The sequence below is a fragment of the Nannospalax galili genome, unplaced genomic scaffold, assembly GCF_000622305.1.
Source record: "Nannospalax galili isolate Female #2095 unplaced genomic scaffold, S.galili_v1.0 scaffold261, whole genome shotgun sequence".
Lineage (NCBI taxonomy): Eukaryota > Metazoa > Chordata > Mammalia > Rodentia > Spalacidae > Nannospalax > Nannospalax galili.
In genome coordinates, this window is record NW_008345226.1 from 1,139,543 (window position 1) to 1,158,394 (window position 18,852).

At 37.1% G+C, this 18,852-nt stretch overlaps 1 protein-coding gene across 5 annotated transcripts in view; it reads left to right on the forward strand.

The window, feature by feature from the left end:
• Bbx (BBX high mobility group box domain containing) overlaps positions 1–18,852 on the forward strand; it is a 284,258-nt gene that overhangs the window by 213,289 nt on the left and 52,117 nt on the right. For all 5 annotated transcript variants that reach the window (XM_008841418.3, XM_008841420.3, XM_029567518.1 and 2 more), the window contains 3 exons: positions 6,982–7,062; positions 10,397–10,474; positions 18,055–18,135. In XM_008841418.3, coding sequence (XP_008839640.1) covers positions 6,982–7,062; positions 10,397–10,474; positions 18,055–18,135 — 240 coding nt within the window. The remainder of the gene's footprint in view (positions 1–6,981; positions 7,063–10,396; positions 10,475–18,054; positions 18,136–18,852) is intronic.

Genomic DNA, 18,852 nt, shown 5'->3' on the forward strand with positions numbered 1-18,852 from the left:
TTGATATCAATGGAATAATGAAAATTCTTTTCTTACCCATTGGTACCTCTTAATTTGATGTGTCTTAGGCTAATATGCTTGACTAGTCCAGGAGATTTAAATCATTGAGTTCCACTGTCTCTTCCTTAATCTACTAGCCCTTACCCCTGGAAGCTTCAGTTCCCTTCTCATGAGCTCATAGCTTTTAAACACATTTTGTGAGGAAATATACTGTGTTTAAATTCTACAGGGAAGAGGATGTGGGTGCCTTGAGGGTTTTTTCTTCCTGGGTGTTTATAGGTAGGTATCCCCTTATTTTTCATTGCCCTTTGTAGACAGACCTGACCTTCCAGCCAAGTTATCCAGCTCAAAGCCTAGACATTCAGGACCTTTACATAACCCAAGTTGACAATCACAGATGATCAAAAACAACAAGAAGATGGAGTAGCCTTGCTTCTCACTTTATCAAATGAGGAAATCAAGACAGAAAGATGCTGTCCCTTTGTCTCCGCTATTACTACAGTTGCCTGCAGAAGTGGCATGGAGCTTTCAGTATCCCTGAACTAGCTCTGCTGTACAGACTGGATAATAGGAAGACTTTACACATGAAGTCAGTGTCTGGTGTGTGGATGCCCTGAATGAAACCTTTTTTTGCCAGATGATGCAACAGGCATTAGGAAGCATAGAACTCTAAGGTCTGCTGGCTGTGTTCCCCACAGAAGCCCAGTACTCAAGTGTGGTATACCAGTGTCAGGTAGACCTTCAACAGAATCATCTACTCATCTACCCTAAACTGTCTCCTCCCATGAAAGACACTCCCTGCCCCAATCGAGCCTACCTTCTCTTACATCCTCTTTCTCAATTTTACTTGCCATAGAGACACTGACATTCTCTGACCCTTCTCCCTATGCTCTGACATCCTTCCAGACAATTACTGAGGACTGGCAAGTGCTAGCTCTGATTTAATTGGGAACCCACATGTCTGCTGCTTTATTTCCCTTACCTTCTAATTGGTCTCCTGCCTCTAGTCACTCCCAGCGAAGGTCATCCTGCACACCATTGACTTAATTATCTAACTGCACATCTCTTATCATGCTGTTCCTCTGACTAAAACCCTTGGCTGGCTCCCCATTTCCTGTAGCCTAATTTCCAGACTTCTTAGTAGAATTCCAATTTCTGAAAGCCTGATTCATCTCCCACTACACATACATGGCATCTTATTCTTTGTTCACACTGGGAAAATAGCTATTTCTCAAACTCAGATTTGCCTCTGTATTTTCCCACCTGCCATGACTTAGTCATTTTCATTCTTCCTATAAGGGAAATTCTGTCTTTCTTTCCAGGTTTAGCTCAGAATACCCACAGAATAAAGGATTTTTCTCTGGGCTCCCAAAGGTCCTTCTAATATGCCATCATTATGCATCTATATAATGTAGCTGCCCCCTTCAGCTGGCCTGGAATTCACTATGTAGACCAGGTTGGCCTTGATCTCACAGAGCCTACCTATGCCTCCCAAGTGCTGGGATTAAAAGTGTGCACCATCACACCCGGGGTAATCCATAAGTTTATTCCCAATTTTATACTAATGGGATTTAAGCTTCTTAAGTATATCAGTCTTCATGGTTGGTACCCAGTAAGTTTTTATTGAACATGTGAATGAAAAATAAGGTTTGAATTGGCAAGAGTAGGACAATGTGGTTGAGCTACAGTGTACACTTGCCCATTTTTAGACTGTGTTCATCACAGTACCAAGCAGTGTGTGGCTGTGGCCTTGTAGGCTCAATCTTGTTTCATATCTAGGTATCTAGTGACTGGACCTGTGATTTTTTCACTATCTGATTTGTTCCTATGGAAAAAATATTACTTATTTTGTCATAATTCTTAATTATACTAATCATTCCCCCGCCTTGGTTACTGAAAATCAACTAAATCAAAAGGGAGGGTTGAATTTAAGAAGAGTTCGATGTGTGACTTAACAAAAATCCCTGCAGCTGTTTTCTTTTTTGGGGGTATAGCAACACCTAGTGGCTTTTTGTATTATTTCAGAGGCTTTCTAGAAACAGCATCTTGATTGTTTGAGGTTTTTTGTTTGTTTTCTTTCCTTTTTTCTCTTGTTTAACCACTGCTTATTTAGTGTCATTTCTTTCCTCTTCATTAATTCATAATTAGTTCTTTGACTCTATATTCTAATATATTTCGAAAGCTGGCTTTAGCATAGGAATGAATGTTGATTCCTAACAGTCATGCCCCAATTAATAAAAATAGATACTTTGAAGTATTTTAAATGAACAGGACAGCATTTTGTACACAGGGTATAAGACTCTAAGAGGAGCCTTTTGTAAGAAATCTCTCCTTTTCATCTGCATAGAGCTTTACATATATACATTTGTTGTGTCATGAGGCCATGTCATATTTTGAGATTTTTAGATAAACATGCTTAACATGTTTTATCATCTCAGTAAAGATTATTTTGTATTCATCCTCACCCTAGTGATGTGGAACCATAGTTGTAATCTTAATTATTGCCCTGAATATATGCCTTCACATGAAATTATGGGAGGCTATTTGCCTCCCATTTATAATTGTTTGCCCAAAATAATGAATTTTTAAAATTTTTTCCATATACATTTACATCAGCTCTTTAGTTTTTCCCCAAAACTCTATCATTTCCCTTCTTTGGCTATTGAGAATTACAACTAACTCAAAGGGAGGATTGAATTTAAGTGATTCCCCTCTGCCCTCTCATGATGCTGCCTAATACTTTATAACCCTCTCCCTTTTCTTATCCCTACTCTTGGCTTTTGATCTACAGTTCTCTTCTGCTTTAGAAAGTAACCAAGTCAGTAACTACATAGCTTAGTAACCCAGTCCTCCAGGCTTCTCATTTTATGCTGTCTCCACTATACTATACTAACTGAATATGGCAACTTTACACTGCTTTAAAGTATTAATACCTAGATATTGAGAAGGTCCATGCTCCACTACAGTTAAAAAAAAAAAAAAAAGCCACTCGACAGCCTATGTTATACTTTGCTGCTGGGTCACTGAGATTCTCTTTACACACACACACACACACACACACACACACACACACACAGTGAATTGAGTCAGTCAACAGATACTTATTGTGCATCTACTCTGTCTGGTGCGTGGTTAGTACAAACATACAGGCATGAACTTCTTTCATGGACCAGATCACACATGCCTTGATAATTCCTTACATCTGAATCTTCTATTCAAATAGTTCTATTTAAGACCATTCATCTTAAAGATTTGTAAAGAAAATAATTTAATTTTTTAAACTTCATGACATTTAAAATTTTTTTAATTCATTATTTTGGGCAAATAATCTATAAATGACAGTTAAAAGAATTCTTACTGTTAATATGAACTCTAAGTCTCATGACAATTTGCCTCCTCAAAGAGCCACTGTTTCTCCCACTTCATGGGATTTGAAGTAAAAATACAGTGATGTGTTCATAATGACATTGCAGTCATCAATGGACTGTGTGCATGATGGGGTCCCATAAAATTATATTGCCTAGTGCTGTTAAAGCAATCAGAGTATACTCTGATCTTCACACAGCTCTCAGAACCTGTCCCTGTTGTTAAATGGCACAAAACTCTGTATGTTAAGTAGGCTTATAGGCTTTATGAATTCTAGTTACCCAGAAAGATAATTTTATTAGGAACCTCAGGTCTTGCCAGATAAATGCTCTAAGCATTGAGCTACATTCCTATGCTTTTTTCCCTCTAAAACAAGATCATATTAAGTCTCCCAGGCTGGGCTTTGAACTCACTAGGCAGGCCTTGAACTTTGGTATCCTAATGCCTCAGCATCCCAAGTAGCTGGGATTATAGGTCTTTGCCACCAGACCTATAATCTACCTGCCTAAATGACAATATGTTTTATTGCAAATATTTTTTAAGATTTCTGTCATGTGTACACCTATTTTTATTAAAAATTCTATAAAGGTACTTTATAATCTTTACTCAGTTCCAAGCTTGATTTTAATCAAACTTTGATTATTTCCCAAAATATCCAGGAGGCAAACACACAAGATTTCTTTATTAACTAGTAAGTGTTAAATTTATTATTGCTCTTATTGTTATTCCTAAATTTTGTTCAATCAATCGATCCAATAGAGAATTTCCAAAGCTTTGTGGCTACTAATTTGAGAATTAATCAGCTTTCTTTTTGAAAGTGTGCCTTGTGTTTTCTTAGTGGAATATTTAGCACAAAATGTCTAACAGTCAAGTGATGATAATGAAGGCAAGTGATCCCAGATGGCAGATTAACAGCTTTTCTATGGTATTTATCACTGAGAAAAGTGGCCATAACTTGTTCTAAAAAAAATCCAAAAATGACCATAAGTTTCAAATACAATGCTCCACAGCCTGAACACTACTAGAGAAACACCCCTCTCCTCAGTATCCTGTGAAAAGGTTCTGTGGTAAACTGTTTATAGGCTATGATTGATGACTTGGTAGCCTGGTTGATTGACAACTTCTTCCATAGAATTGAACCATCTAATACAATCACATACGGCTACTAAAATTAAATTGGAAAATATTTATAAAAGCAAGAAAATCATCAAGATACAAAAAGAACAGCCTATAATAAGGCACAATATCCTATTATCATGAAAAAATTTACATGTACAGCTAACAGAACATAGAGAATATTAATTGTCTATGTCTGGAAAGTAGCAAGATGGGCACTTTTTTCCTCATTTTGTTTTTGGTTTTCCTTCTTTAAAAGATATTTGTAGGGAAATGGCTTAGAGATTAAGAGCATTGGTTGCTCTTGCAGAGGACCTGGGCTTGGTTCCCAGTAACAACATGGTGCTAACAACCATCTGCAATTCCAGTTCCAGGGGATCCTATGCCCTCTCTGACCTTTGTGGGTATTGCACGACACAGGTGCATTTACATGCAAGCAAAACATTCATACATATAATATAAAAATAAATAATTAAAAAAAGATTTTAGCAGTGAATTTAATCGCTTTGCAGTCAGAAAACAAGTTATTTATAGTGGTGTGTAGTGGTAGATGCCTATAATCCAAGGACTTGGTAGGTGAAGGCAGGAGCATCAGTTTAAGGCTAGCCTGGGCTACATAGCAAGATGTATCTCAAAGACAGCTCTCTCTCTCTCTGTGTCTCTCTCCCTCTCCTTCTGTCTCTGTCTCTCTGTCTCTGTCTCTGTCTCTCTCTCTCTCTCTCTCTCTCTCTCTCTCTGTGTGTGTGTGTGTGTGTGTGTGTGTGTGTGTATGTGTGTTTGTAACTTCTATCATCTTTTCCTTTAAAGTAAAAACTGTTTTTTGTTTTTTGTTTTTCCTGGACAGCCTAACTTTATTATTCAGGAGTATAGGAAGAAACACACTGATTTAGGACATAAAAGAATTCTTGTCAACTTTCATAAGTTCAGTCAGCAAAGTACGTTTATGTTGTAAGATAGGATCTCATGCAACCCAGGCAGACCTCAATTCACTAAATTCACTAGGTAGCCAATGAGAACCTAAAACTTCTGATTCTCCTGCCTCCGCCTCCTGAGTACTATGATTAAGCCTGCACTGTCAGGCCCAGTTTCATTCAGCAAATACTTCTTTGTATCTATACTGTTTGCAGGCAGTTTGGGAAATATTGGGAAGGGCAAGTGTCACCTTTCTGATCCTAAACTATTTTTATTTATAAAATGAGAGGAGGGACATAGATCGAAAGAATAAAGAACTCTTTCCTCATTAGCGTTCACAACTGAAATGTTTGTTGCCCAGTGCAGAAACAAATAAGTTGTAGCACAGAAATAAAAGAGGAAGTGTGGGGATGGAGAGACAGCTCAGTGGTTAAGAACACTGGCTGCTCTTGCAGAGGACCCAAATTCGATTCCCAATACCCACATGGCAGCTAACAACTGTCCATAACTCCAGTTCTAGGGGATCCAATGACCTCTTCTGTCCTCCATGGGCATTGCAAGACATGGGTGCACTTACATACATGTAGGCAATACACTCATACACATAAAATAAAAATAATAAATAAAATACTTTTTGAAAAAGAAGAAATGTATATCCTATCAAGAATCCTTGATAAATATAATTTTTCTCAAACCCTGCTTCAGTAACTATTGTTAATAATTGAAGAGATAAAGATAGTAGAAGGTTCAGTGTTCACCTAACATAGCAAATAGCAGGAAAGAAAATGTCTTACAAGAAAAAAGGTAGACATTAACCTCCTTAAGATGACAGCTTATGTTGTAAATATGTAAAATTAGAATTTGACTTTAGTTTTCCCAGCTGATAGTCTGTAGGATCCCATTTGTGTTTTGTTTAGTTGTTTAACAGGAAATGTTTAGGCAACATGGTACAGGGAAGTAGGTGTTCTCTGAGTTTGGTGGAAGAAAGCCATTAGTAAAGTGCTAATCTTTGTAGACATTCTCAAGGTTCTGTGCTGTCTGTCTCTTGTCTCTGACATTATTTAGCAGTTGAATGGTCACTTGTATAAAACTGCACAGAATAGGTACTTTTTGTTGATATGATAAAGACCATGACCAAAAAACAACAGTTTAGAAAAAAGTTTATTTTCATTTTCAGTTACAGAGGGCTAGCATCTACAATGGTGGGAAGGCATGGCATGCCAGCCTAAACAAGAAGCTGACTGATCATCTTTATCTGTACACCAGAAATAGAGGGAGAAAGCAGGAAGTGGGTGGAGCTAGAAACCCTCAAAGCCCACCTAGTGGGCTTTATTTCCTCCAGCAAGGCTGCACCTCCTATAGGTTCCGTAACACCCAGACTGCACCCCCAACTGGGGACCAAGTGTTCAAATACATGAACCTTTTGGGGACAGTTCTCATTCAAACCACCACACACAGTAATTATCTTCTGTCAGTGTTGCTTCAAAGTAATGAAAATCCAACTGCTAGTTTGTCAAGATCGGAATGCTTTAGCGGCATTTGTTGTCTTCCTCCTGGAAGCTATTCTCGCCTCTTTCTCTGTTTCAGATATCCTCTGGGACTTGCAGGCCTGATGTTCCAGAGTCACCTGAGTTGCGTCAGAAGTCACCATTGTTTCAGTTTGCTGAGGTAACTTATTGCAATTTATACCTAGTTAATGAGGGAATGGTTTATAAAGCGAGCTTAAATTTGGGCTAATGACAGCAAGTGAAAACAATGAACTCTACTCAGCTCAGTTAACCATAAATGGGAAAATTGAATCAAAGTTTGGAAAAGATATTGGGACTCTGGGGTTTTTTGTCTGTTTGGTTTTGAGAAAGAGTTTCCCTATGTAGCCCAGGCTATTATTAAATCGTGAATCTGTCTCAGTTTCCCAAGTGCAGGGATTACAGACATGTATTGTTATGTCTGGCTCCAGAGTTTTTAATTGAGAAGTAGCTGGGCGTTTATAGACACTTGTTAAGCCATACTAAATACTACTATTATTAAACCTGATTTTTAAAAATATTTTTATTTTATGTGTATGAGTGTATTGCTTGCATGTATATAAGTGCACCTGTGTCGTGCATTGCCCACGGAGGTCAGAAGAGGGCATTGGATCCCCTGAAACTGGAGTTAGGATGGTGGTTAGCTGCCATGTGGGTACTGGGAATCAAACCTGGATCCTCTGCAAGAGTAGCCAGTTCTCTTTTAACTGCTGAGCCATCTCTCCAGCCCCCAAACCTGAATTATTATTAAAACATACAGCACATGTTGATTGATAAATCCAAAGACAGAATCAACTCAGGGTAGTTACCTATTGCATTCTTTTTTTTTTTTTTTTTCCTTTTTTGGTTTTTATATACACTTGCCTCTTCTAACTTGAGGTGAGCCATTACCAAAGTCTTACATTGTAGGACAGTATGTATCTTGACTCTGGTTCTCTGCTGTAAGAAAGAACAGTATCCTTAATACCAAGTATAGAGATTAAAACTGCTTCTGAAAGTATCTCTGTTAATCCTAATCGCAGTATGAATGCTCATTGATTTTTCCCCCTAACTTAAAATGATCTAGTCTTTCTTGATCATTTAAATTATCTTGTGTTAGTCATTCTCCACAATACTTATTCTTCCTGGCATTTGCCTGCCCTGCTATGGTTTGTAAGGGACATATTTTTCAGATTTTTTTTCTGATACATCAAGCCAGTCTTTTAAGACTGTTTAAATATTCTTAGTTGCTTTGCTAATATCACCAGAATATTAAATTTCATTTTTCTTCATGGTATCTCTTATCTGATACTTTTTATCTGTCTCTGACTGAAGTCTCACATGAATTCAAGTTGTTTTGAGCATTGTTTCCTTAAGAACTTCATGTAACAGAGAATTCATGCTACAATCCTTTTTCAACATTTAGAGACATGTTCTTTGAGTTTGGGCCCAACTTCAAGCAGAGATGTTCAGTGAGTGACCTCTGAAGCCCTAAGGCTAGAACGACATCTCTAAAGTGTCACCTGAAATTTTGACAGTATATGTGCGTGTTGAGGCCTCTATGCATACATAAGATTTCAAAGAGATCTTTAATAGTATTGCTTTTATAGAAATTGTCCCTAGTCTAATATTTCTTCAGAAGATCATATACATGTCATTCATTGAAATCATACTGTATCTTGATACTTATTTATTAAACTGTTCCTCTTTTTAGAATTCATTGTGTTTCAAAATAATTAGATGGATCATTATAGTTCTGTTTGGTTCACTGCCTGATTTAATTCTGGAAGAAATATTTTATAAGTTAGACTTTGCTTTTATATGAATTGTTTACTTTCTCTTAACGTCTATAGAGGGTTAGTAGGAATGAGAAGTTATGTGAAGTCTTACTAGGTTTATATTTCCCAAGACTCTAGAAAAATCTTTATGGTTTCATATTTGTAGTTTATCACATTTACACACAGTATTACCTGGAAAATCACAGGTTAGTGGCTTAACTAAGAAAACTTCAGTTTCAGTCTTGAATGTCTTCAAATCACTTGGTTCACTTTATCATTCATTATGGCTGGTTTGTAGCTAGTTGATATTTTTTAAGTGCTTATCTGAAAAAAAAAGATGTGATAGATTTAAACTTTCATAATTGCTTCAGTAGTTCAGTCATAATTAGTATCAGTAGTTCAGTCAGTCATTATACAAATTGCCTCCTCCCTACACATTACTTTGGTACTGTATCTTATGACCATACTATTTTTCTAACTTCTCTAAAAGTCACTTTTATGGTTGAAGATTTGGGATTAGGACATGTTTATTACTTAGTAGTACTCTGTGATGAGTGAACATGGTTATTAAAGAGACTTCAGTGGAATGCAAGTGAGCTGAAATGATAATATCCAGGGTTCCTGTTGTAGAGACTTACTTTCACCCTGTTCTGTAATTGGACAGATGCTCTATCCACTTGGGAATCACCTTTGTTCTTTAAAGGGATCCTTGTACATATTTCTACATGGTCCTTAGAACAGTTTGAGAATCCTCATTACTCAATGGAAGAAAAACATCTCTTAGCTGAATCAAGTGTGGTGTTGGATCTTCCATCTACTGTTAGGCACCGAAGTGTGTATGTGTTCTGTTTGCTGGGAGGCTGCAGATGTTACGAGAGGATGAAATGGGGACTGGGTAGATGGCTCGGCTGGTAAGATGCCTGCCACACAAGCATGAGAACCTGGGCCTCTGGGGAGGAACAAACAAGAAGATTCCTGGGTTTTGCTGACCTGGCCAAATCCACGAGCTCTGGGTCCAGTTAGAGACACTAGCTGGAAGAGTAAACTGGAGAATGATTGAGAGCACACACAAACACAGAAAACAAAATGCTTTCATATTTGAACAGTTTGTTGTGTTCTGATCTATGGCAGGCAACGCATTTTTAGGCTTATTTGTTTCTCGTCATAATTCTGTAAAATAGGCAACATCATCATTAATGTGCAGCTGGGAAAAATAAGTCTCACAAAGTTTGGCTGAGGCCATGTAGCTGGCAAATAGAGATAAGATTAAAACCCAGATACACTGACCTACTTTCACATGCCTCTCCTGTACTGGTTCACAGCTGCCTCTCCAGAGAGCAGCTTGGAAGATGTAGGGAGAGAGTGGCTGAATTTACTTATAGTCTCCAGCTTGTAATACTATATTGTAATACTATATTTGTAAAGGATTCATTGATAAGTAAATTAACCTCAACAGGCTCCCTTAACTGCCATTTGAAACATCTGATACCCTTATAAGGGGCAGAGCCAATGAGCCAAAACTGACTTTTTGTTCTTTCCACTCATCTGGTTTTTAGAAACCTGATCTTCATCTTCCTCTGTCATTTTTTAACTGATTTTTTTAAAGGGATTGAGGATGACAACTCACTTCTGGGTCCACATGGGAGTACATGGCAAGGTTTAATAGTGCAAATGTGCTACAGGGTCCTTGGGCATTAAAAATTACTTGCTTCCTTTCAGATATCTTCAAGTACATCCCACCCTGATGCTCCTACAAAACCACAATGTCAAACATCGGCCTTGTTTCAGTTTGCAGAGGTAAAGCCTTCATTTTTTAATATCTATTGGGTTCAGAAACCTTGTTCATCTCAGGAAATTCCAAAATGAAATTTTAATAATATATAGTGAATGTTAGGCATGTGCCTTACTGTTACTAACATGATTTATCATATTTGTGGCTTTTTGTTGCCTTTGGTGTGATCGTGGTCAAAACAGCTTCAGGTTGAATAGCCATTTTATGAATATTCATTAAGGAGTTCATTCACACTATGTGCTGACCAACAATTCATTTATTTCATTTTATGTTCTTAATTTATTTTAAAAGCTTAAAAATGCTGTCAACATGAAGGTCAGAGAATTCCAATTTATTAAAGTGTTTCCGATAGTGAAATTAGATGCTGTAATTGATGAATAACTTTCTCAAAGCCAATGCATTGGTGTTTGTGACCTGCCAAATCATCACCATGCAGTTTTCCACAGGATATAGTTGCAGCCAGCATTTTTATTAGTGTCTAATCCCAGGCTCAAACCAGGTCAGTTCCTGCAGGATCTCTGAATTCACGGGTTTGTCAGCCAGATCTCACACACCAGACTATTTCTTCATTGGTATGCTGAAGAGACAAAACTTTTATTTGTGATTTTGTCTCAGCAGCCCTGCCCTCAACCAGGTGTTCAATCCTAATGAGCACTGTATAACAAATAATAAGAAAAGGCCAGGCGTGGTGGTGCACACCTTTAGTCCCAGCACTCGGGAGGCAGAAGCAGGTGGATCTTTGTGAGTTCAAGGCCAACCTGCTCTACATGGTGAGTTCCAGGCCAGCTGGGGCTACAGGGAGACTGTCTCAAAAAAGACTAAATAAATAAATAAATAGAATAAGAATAAGAATGTACACAGATCATGAAAATAACACCTTGCCTGCTTTAGGTCTTTTCCCTTTTCATTAATTTCAAGAAAAAAGCATATCAGAAACTAAGTAATATTTTATAGTGTTCAGACAAAATGACAGGCAAGACTGTCCTGTTTAATATCGATGTGTCAAATCACTTTGATTCATTTGAGTAAGGAGTGCTGCATAAATGAAATGCAAAATGATATCCTTTTGGCAAGGGAAAACCTAGCGTCTCACTTTGGAAATGAGAAAAAATTACTTTTGGCTCTTATATTAAAAAAAAATAAAGCCTTCTTCATCTCGGTCACTTCTGTGAGTCCCTGTGATGTGTGCCACCGGGTGCCTGTTTCCATTACTGAGTACTACTGTGTAAAACTAGTAACGGAAATTCATAATGTTACTTCACGAAGAATAATTTGCTTTCTATGTCTAAATAAATATTTCATTATAAATTTCCATTCTGGTGGGCTGGTTTTCATTATCTGGAGCAAATAGTTTTGCTTAATAATATTTCCTTGCTCTTTTTTAGTTATTAATATCCATTTATTGCCACTCATAAGCTTTCAAGAGTTAAAAAAAGAATGCTGGTGTGTTGACTGGATTTATTTTCAATGTTTATGTCTAAACCATTCCCTTTCAACTTTCCAGAAACATGCCCTTCAATATACAATTTATGTGTCATATATTTTGCCTGATTCAGTTCTTCACCCTATATGAATATTAGAATGGTGTGGTCATGGCTTATCTTTGACACAGCTAATATTTGTCTATGTGTTAATTACCAAGAGTATTCTACTTAATATAAAATGTCAGTGTGGAGTATCTCAGCCAGCATTAGAGTGTGTCTAACAGCGTGATTAATCAATAGTTGGGAGATACTATCATCAGATTCATTAGCAGCCCCTGAAGCCCTGGGTCAGTTCTAAGGGACTGATGTTGCAGCAGCCACTGACCTATGATTCAGCAAAATGAGATCCCATGAATCTCTTAAAGTAATTTACTCATACCTCAAGTGGCAAGACTCAGGCTTGTCTCTAATTTTTACTGTTCCCCCATCCCCAGGCACAAAAATAACATCAGTAAGAATCTTCAGGGCAGCATTCCCAGATGTCACACTTCTGCTTAGTAGCACTTGTCCCCAAAGGCTTTTGGTTGATAGGAATCATTTGTAGGGTTTTAGGAAGTTTTAAGATTGTTAATTTGAAATTTTTCCTGAGACATTTCAAGGACTTGCAAGAAATCAGGCATGATGGAAGCCCACAATGGCAATGTGAACAATAGATTCTGTTGTGCCAGAGAATCAGATGGAGTCCTCTTCCCTCCTCTACTCTAAGGGGGGTACTTTTCTTAGTTATATTTGTATAGACTGATAATCCTTCTTAATTTGAGCAACTTAAGTAAATTATGGCACTCAGGTTATTTAATTCTATATGTTATATGTGTATTACATAAAAGAAATCTCTTAGCAATATATAGCTTATCTAGTCATTTTCCTCATATAATGGGTTAGAACACTGTTTCAATCTTTAACATTTTACCATCTCACCATATTTCTCAAGCCCACTTCTGGGCTGGATTATTTAAGGCTAAACAAGAGCTAACTAAATGAACTAATAAAATTGCCTGCTAGAATTTATTATGAACATATATTGCAGTAGAAACGGAAAACCCTGTAATTACTGAGCATATCCCCCTTGCTTTTATATTTATATCACAAAACAGTATCACCTTTGAGAAAACACAGACTCATGAAATTCTTGTTCTAATTAGTCGGTGGCAAAGGTTCTCAAGCTTTAAAATACATCAGAGGCTTGTTCAACAGAGAGAAACAGGACTGCAAATCCAAGGTTAGACCTGAGAATTTGTATTTCACAACAAGATTCTTTTTGGGGAACCACAGCTTAAATCACTATACTGCATTTTTTTAGCTCCAAAAATATCAAATTGTTATGTTAATGCACTTTTTCATATTTCTGTGTTGTAGTAAGAGAAGGGTGAAACAAAAGAAATGGATAGCTGTGTGATTAAAAATTACCAGTTTATACCCTGTCATTTTTTTCAGAGGCTTGTAGTTCTATTACCACCTACCTAAAAGAGAAGTCAACATTTATGTACTCTGAGAAATAGTTTACTCTGTGAATGTTTATTTTTAAGATATTTTTAAGATCAGGCATGAAGTATTCTTAGAAATCATTCCTGCTAATTTTATTATATGGCCTATGGAGGCATTTGGCTCTGTTTTCTCTGATATGGATCATTTATGGTAAAGTATAATTATCCAAGAAAACACTTTCTCAGAGGGCAATGGGGAAAGCTCTAACCATTTCCTTAAGTCACAAATGATTTTTGTTTTTCTTTCACATCTGTCCTATTTCTTCTTAACCAAATCTAATCATCTAAAAGTTTATTGAAATTAACCTACACGAAACCATGCCCCAATAAAGCACATTTTGTTTATAGGTCCCTTATGAATATTTACATTAAAGGAGAGAAAATAATTTCTGCTTCATAAGCTCTAGAGAGAAATACAGAGTGCACAGACTGCCCACCCTCATGCCAGCCTTGTCTCCCCTTCCATCATCCAGATTCAACTGAGCCTATGTGATACTCTGTGTTTCAGGCTCAGATGCATTAAACTGGTCAAAATGAATTTCCTATGTGCACCAGTTGTTTACAGGTAGAGTGGCACATCACTCAATTTTTAGATCTAGTTTCTGAAGACTGATGACCAAATATAATGCCAGAAGGGAGTATTGTTTTCCATTATTTAACAAGTCTAAAAGCCACAGTCAGTGCACATATTATCTGTCTGATATATGGCTGACTTTTAAACTGAGAGTATATCTTTACATTGAAAAATAGCATACTCACTATAAAGACACAGATGATCTAGATGACTTAAGCAAATAGATTTGTATGTTAAAACTTTCCTTAGAAGATATTTACCTTGCCAATATAAGTACATACATAATCTTATCAAATTTAAGGCTTTGTCACGATTAGGTCTAAGCAATAGCCACAAATTTAAAGCATCCATTTTTGTGATGAAATACTTAGTATATTATGGAATATTACATTATATAAAAAACACTGTACACTTCTTTTAAAGTGAGCAATACCAGTCTTCATCATACTGTCCATTTGTTCTTTTATTTATTTACCGATTCAATAGTTACCATTTTCCTCCAGACTGTGGTGTTTATAACACCCTTATAATTGCAAAAGGTTTCTACCAATACCTAACTTGATTCTGATCTTTACCACTGATTTCCTTTGTGCACTCATATACCTCAGGCATAAAAACTTGCCAGAAAATGAGTGATTTAATATCCAGGGCAATAATTTTCTTAGCATTTTTGCTGTACTTCATATACTGTTTCACTTGCCCTTTTACTAACCTTTATGACTGAAGACTGATTATCTGAATATTATATAATAGTTAAAACAGAAGAATTAGCAGGTTGGCAAGCACCATCCAAATTGAGAAAATAGAAGTCATAGTCATGGACACTACGAGATACCCTGTCTACCAGTACAGCAGTCACACCCTGGTGGGCAAGGAGTACCAGTTAGGCCAGTCTTTGAAAAACAGATCTTGACAATATTGTTCTTGCTTGAAAGGAAGCATATGACTCTTAGATGGAAAATTATTAGCAGGAGCAAGCAGTGAGAATATGATGGATCAGCACCATACAGCTTATTCTTCAAATTGAAGCCATCATCAGCACTGAAATTACTAAGAGAAAATATGTGACATAAAGAGACTAGGCCCTAGAGAAAATGCTGCTGGAAACCGGCATTTATAGGCTCTCTATAGAAATACAAGCTAGCAAAGAAGATTACCAAGGAGTGGCCATGACTTCAGACCCTGCAGTAATAGAAGCCCAGATTTCCAGGCAAGACATTAGCAATGCTAAGTGCTACAGAGAAGGACAGAGCCATCAAAACTATCATGTGTCCAGTTTCCTACCAACTCACCCTGGGCGGGGGGTGGAGGTGGAATTTAGTCAAAAGACATGTTTAGGAAACATATCTCACCAGTAAGTCATTCCATGAAAATTTCTCAGGAGACTCTGGAAGCTTCAAACTAATGAAATATCTTGAACCTCAGTGCATGTTCATCTCCTGAGAGCTTTTCAGTTTATCTAGAGTCCCTTGCTTTAGGAATATGATTAAGATTGATTGAGATGTTCTGTGTGAAATGCACAAAAATTCAATAAAAACAAATTTTTTAAAAAAGGAAAAATAATGTTGAACTTCCCACACACAGGCTTTTAGCAACGTGAATATTTGAAATATTTTCTAGTAGCTGTGAATAGGTAAAAGTCCTCCCAGAGATGAGAGAAGCTGTTCCTACTATCCATATGCTGCTTTTGAAAGGCAAGAAAACTCAAACCTCTACCCAGCAGCGCATTCTCAGAGGACAAGTAATACTGTTATTCTTCTGGTCAGTAGTTCTCCTGGAGCCTCTTGATATGACATGCACTGCAAGAGGCACCAGATATGGTAGTGAATGAACACAGCCGAGGAGCAGACACTGGAACAAAAGCGACAGCAGAGGGAGCTGGTAGAGAAGTACAAAGAGCTGAGCCTGTATAATACAGTGCTACCCAGCGTACATCCTTCAGTGATGTTTGATCTTGCAGCAGATCTAACAGTCTGTACATTAGTAGCATCCTCAGATATTCTAGTTTGAAATTCTTTTCAATTTCAGTTAATAGCAATGTTTATACTAAAAAGGTGTATTTATTAGTGATAATGATAAATCATAAGTAAGTGAGGCTCTAAGTCTTGATTATTTGACTAAGTCTACAGAGCAGAAAGTAATGAAGGCATGTCTGTCTGGGACACTGGTCCTACCTCTTGGTTCAGACGACTAGCATTCATGTTCAGTACTTCATCCCTTTAGTTACTAAGGGTGATGTTACTGTACTTCATCCCTTTAGTTACTAAGGGTGATGTTACTGTATTTGCTTTCTCTTAGTCTAGTGGTTAGTGGTTAGTCTTAGTGGTTGGGTGAGTGATTGAATTCAGCTTGTCTAGAAAAAATAGTAGTATGCATCACTGAAAATTTGACTAGCAGAAAATACTCCAGACTTTAGAAAGATTGAGCACTTAAGTTCTCTTGTATAGAAATTAAGTGATTGAAATGAATATGAAAGTCTGCTAAAACTGATAGAACCTAAGAGGTGAAAGTTCTCATGGCTTCCTTTTACTAGACCCTTTATTAAATGGCTTAGGTAAGTTATTAAATGTACACCTTCACAAAGGTCTCTTACTCAATAGGTATTCCACAGAGAATTCCCTCTAGCAGTGAGCACTCATGCACCCAATCTATCCCAGAGCTGACAACTCCTTAGAATACCCTATGGGACCTGGGTCATTGTAAGGATGAAAGATTGTATCCAACTAGAATTGAGAAATAACTCTGTGCAAACCAAGAAAGAATTCAAAATCACAGGAATGCAAGATGCTTACACCATAGCTAATGGCTCTAATGATGATGGAATGTCTCTGGGGGAAGAGTGCTGTGGAAATGACCTTCTTGAGTATCTGTCCTATCAGCACTTACTGTGGCTAAAAACTTGAAAATGAAATTTTAATATGGAAATGAGAAAGTACAGTACTGTTCATCTTTATCAGTGCATGGACACTACTTAGCCAAATTTGCAAAAAAGTATGTTGTTAGTATGATGGCATATGTATGCCAGTGTACCCAGCATAGATCCTACATACCTTAGGCTTGCAGAATGTTTCTATGTATTTATTGATTTATTTATGTGTGTGTGAGTGCTATGCCTGTGTATATGCAAGTGCACCCATGCATGCAATGCCTGCAGAGGCCAGAGGAGGGCTGTGAATACCCTGGAAATGGAGTTACAGGTGGTTGTTAGCTGCCATGTGGGTGATGGGAACCAAACTCAGGTCCTTTGCCAGCACATACAGTGGTCTTAACTGCTGCACCATCTCTCCAGCCCCAGGCTTGCAGTCTTGATTATTAGTCTTTTGGTATACTTTATGAACTATCAAATCCAATCAGTATTTTATATATTAAATATTTTATTATGTTTATTTTATGTGTATGAGTGTGCCTGCCTGAATGTATGTAAGTGCACCTGTATCTTCCAATGCCTGTGGAGGTCAGAAGAGGGCGTCAGATTCCCCTGGAACTGGAGTTATGGTCAATTATTAACTGCCATGTGAGTGCTGGGAATTGAACCTGGGTCCTCTACAAGAGCAACCAGTGCTCTTAACTACTGAACCATCTCTCCAGCCCCCCAAACAGTATTTTATATAAAATTCTTACATTCCCCCAGCTACTGTGGTATTGTCTACCATGTATTAGATTCTTTCCACTGAGATCCCAAATATTTCCTTTAAAATCTAATTCAGTTGGTAAGTGCAAAAATAACTCTGTATCTTTATATTTGGACAATTGATGAGTTAATACAAAAAATCAACATGTGTATCATGTTAAAGTTAAGATTGGAGTCTGGAGTATGAAAGGTAATATTCTTGTCATTAAGTAGCCATTGAAGCTATACCTAGTTTTGTTATTTTTGAGCTGCACAAAATGATTCAATGTTATCATTCCAAGCTTGATGTATTTAAAGCTATTTGATAATTGTTATTCCCATAAATTTAAGAACATTCTTAAATGTATTTGTAGGGAAGCAAAGATTCTCTCATCAAAATTAATACTGTTTATATGAATTGTTTTCCATATAGATCTCTTCAAACACCTCACAGTTGGATGGTGCTGAGCCTGCAAAACGCTGTGGAAAGTCTGCACTCTTTCAACTGGCAGAGGCAAGTTACAAGTAGAAATTAAAATCTGCAGAGGTGGAAATCACAAAATAATAACAGTGTTCCTTAAACTGTACCATCTCACCTGTGACCTTAAAATGTGCCTTATCTAGTTTTCAATAGTGAGAGTTTTAGCCTTTCGTTTAGAAAAAGGAATTTTGCTACTAAAAGTCGTTATGCATTGAAAAAGGTTACTCAGGGGTATTGCAAAATCTTTTTCACAGGTAATATTTTAAATAAGGTCAGCTTTTATCTCTCTCAGATTGGTTAAGTAAGTCCAGCTTAAGCACAGAAAAATAGCTTGTTATTTTTTCTTCTTCAATTTTCTTAAACCATTTCTAAATCTCTAAAATGAGCCACTTTTAAGTCAGGGTGATCTTTGTGTGTATGTGAAGAGATTAAATGACATGTTCTAATATGATTTTTAGAATACCTATTACACATTTGATGTAACATGTGTATATCAATATGCTGTTAGACCCTGCAGAAGCTGTTTACTCAATTGGTGTACAAAGTGAATGATCACAAACTCTGATACTTAACTTTTTCTTCTCTTTTCTCATTTTCTTCTTTCCAGTGAGTTCTTTTGTGAGTGGCATGATTCTTTTATAAATTCTTGCTAATCTATTGAGCTTAATAAGATTACCATTTTATCATAAAAATCTGAGCATTTAGCCGGGCATGGTGGCGCACGCCTTTAATCCCAGCACTCGGGAGGCA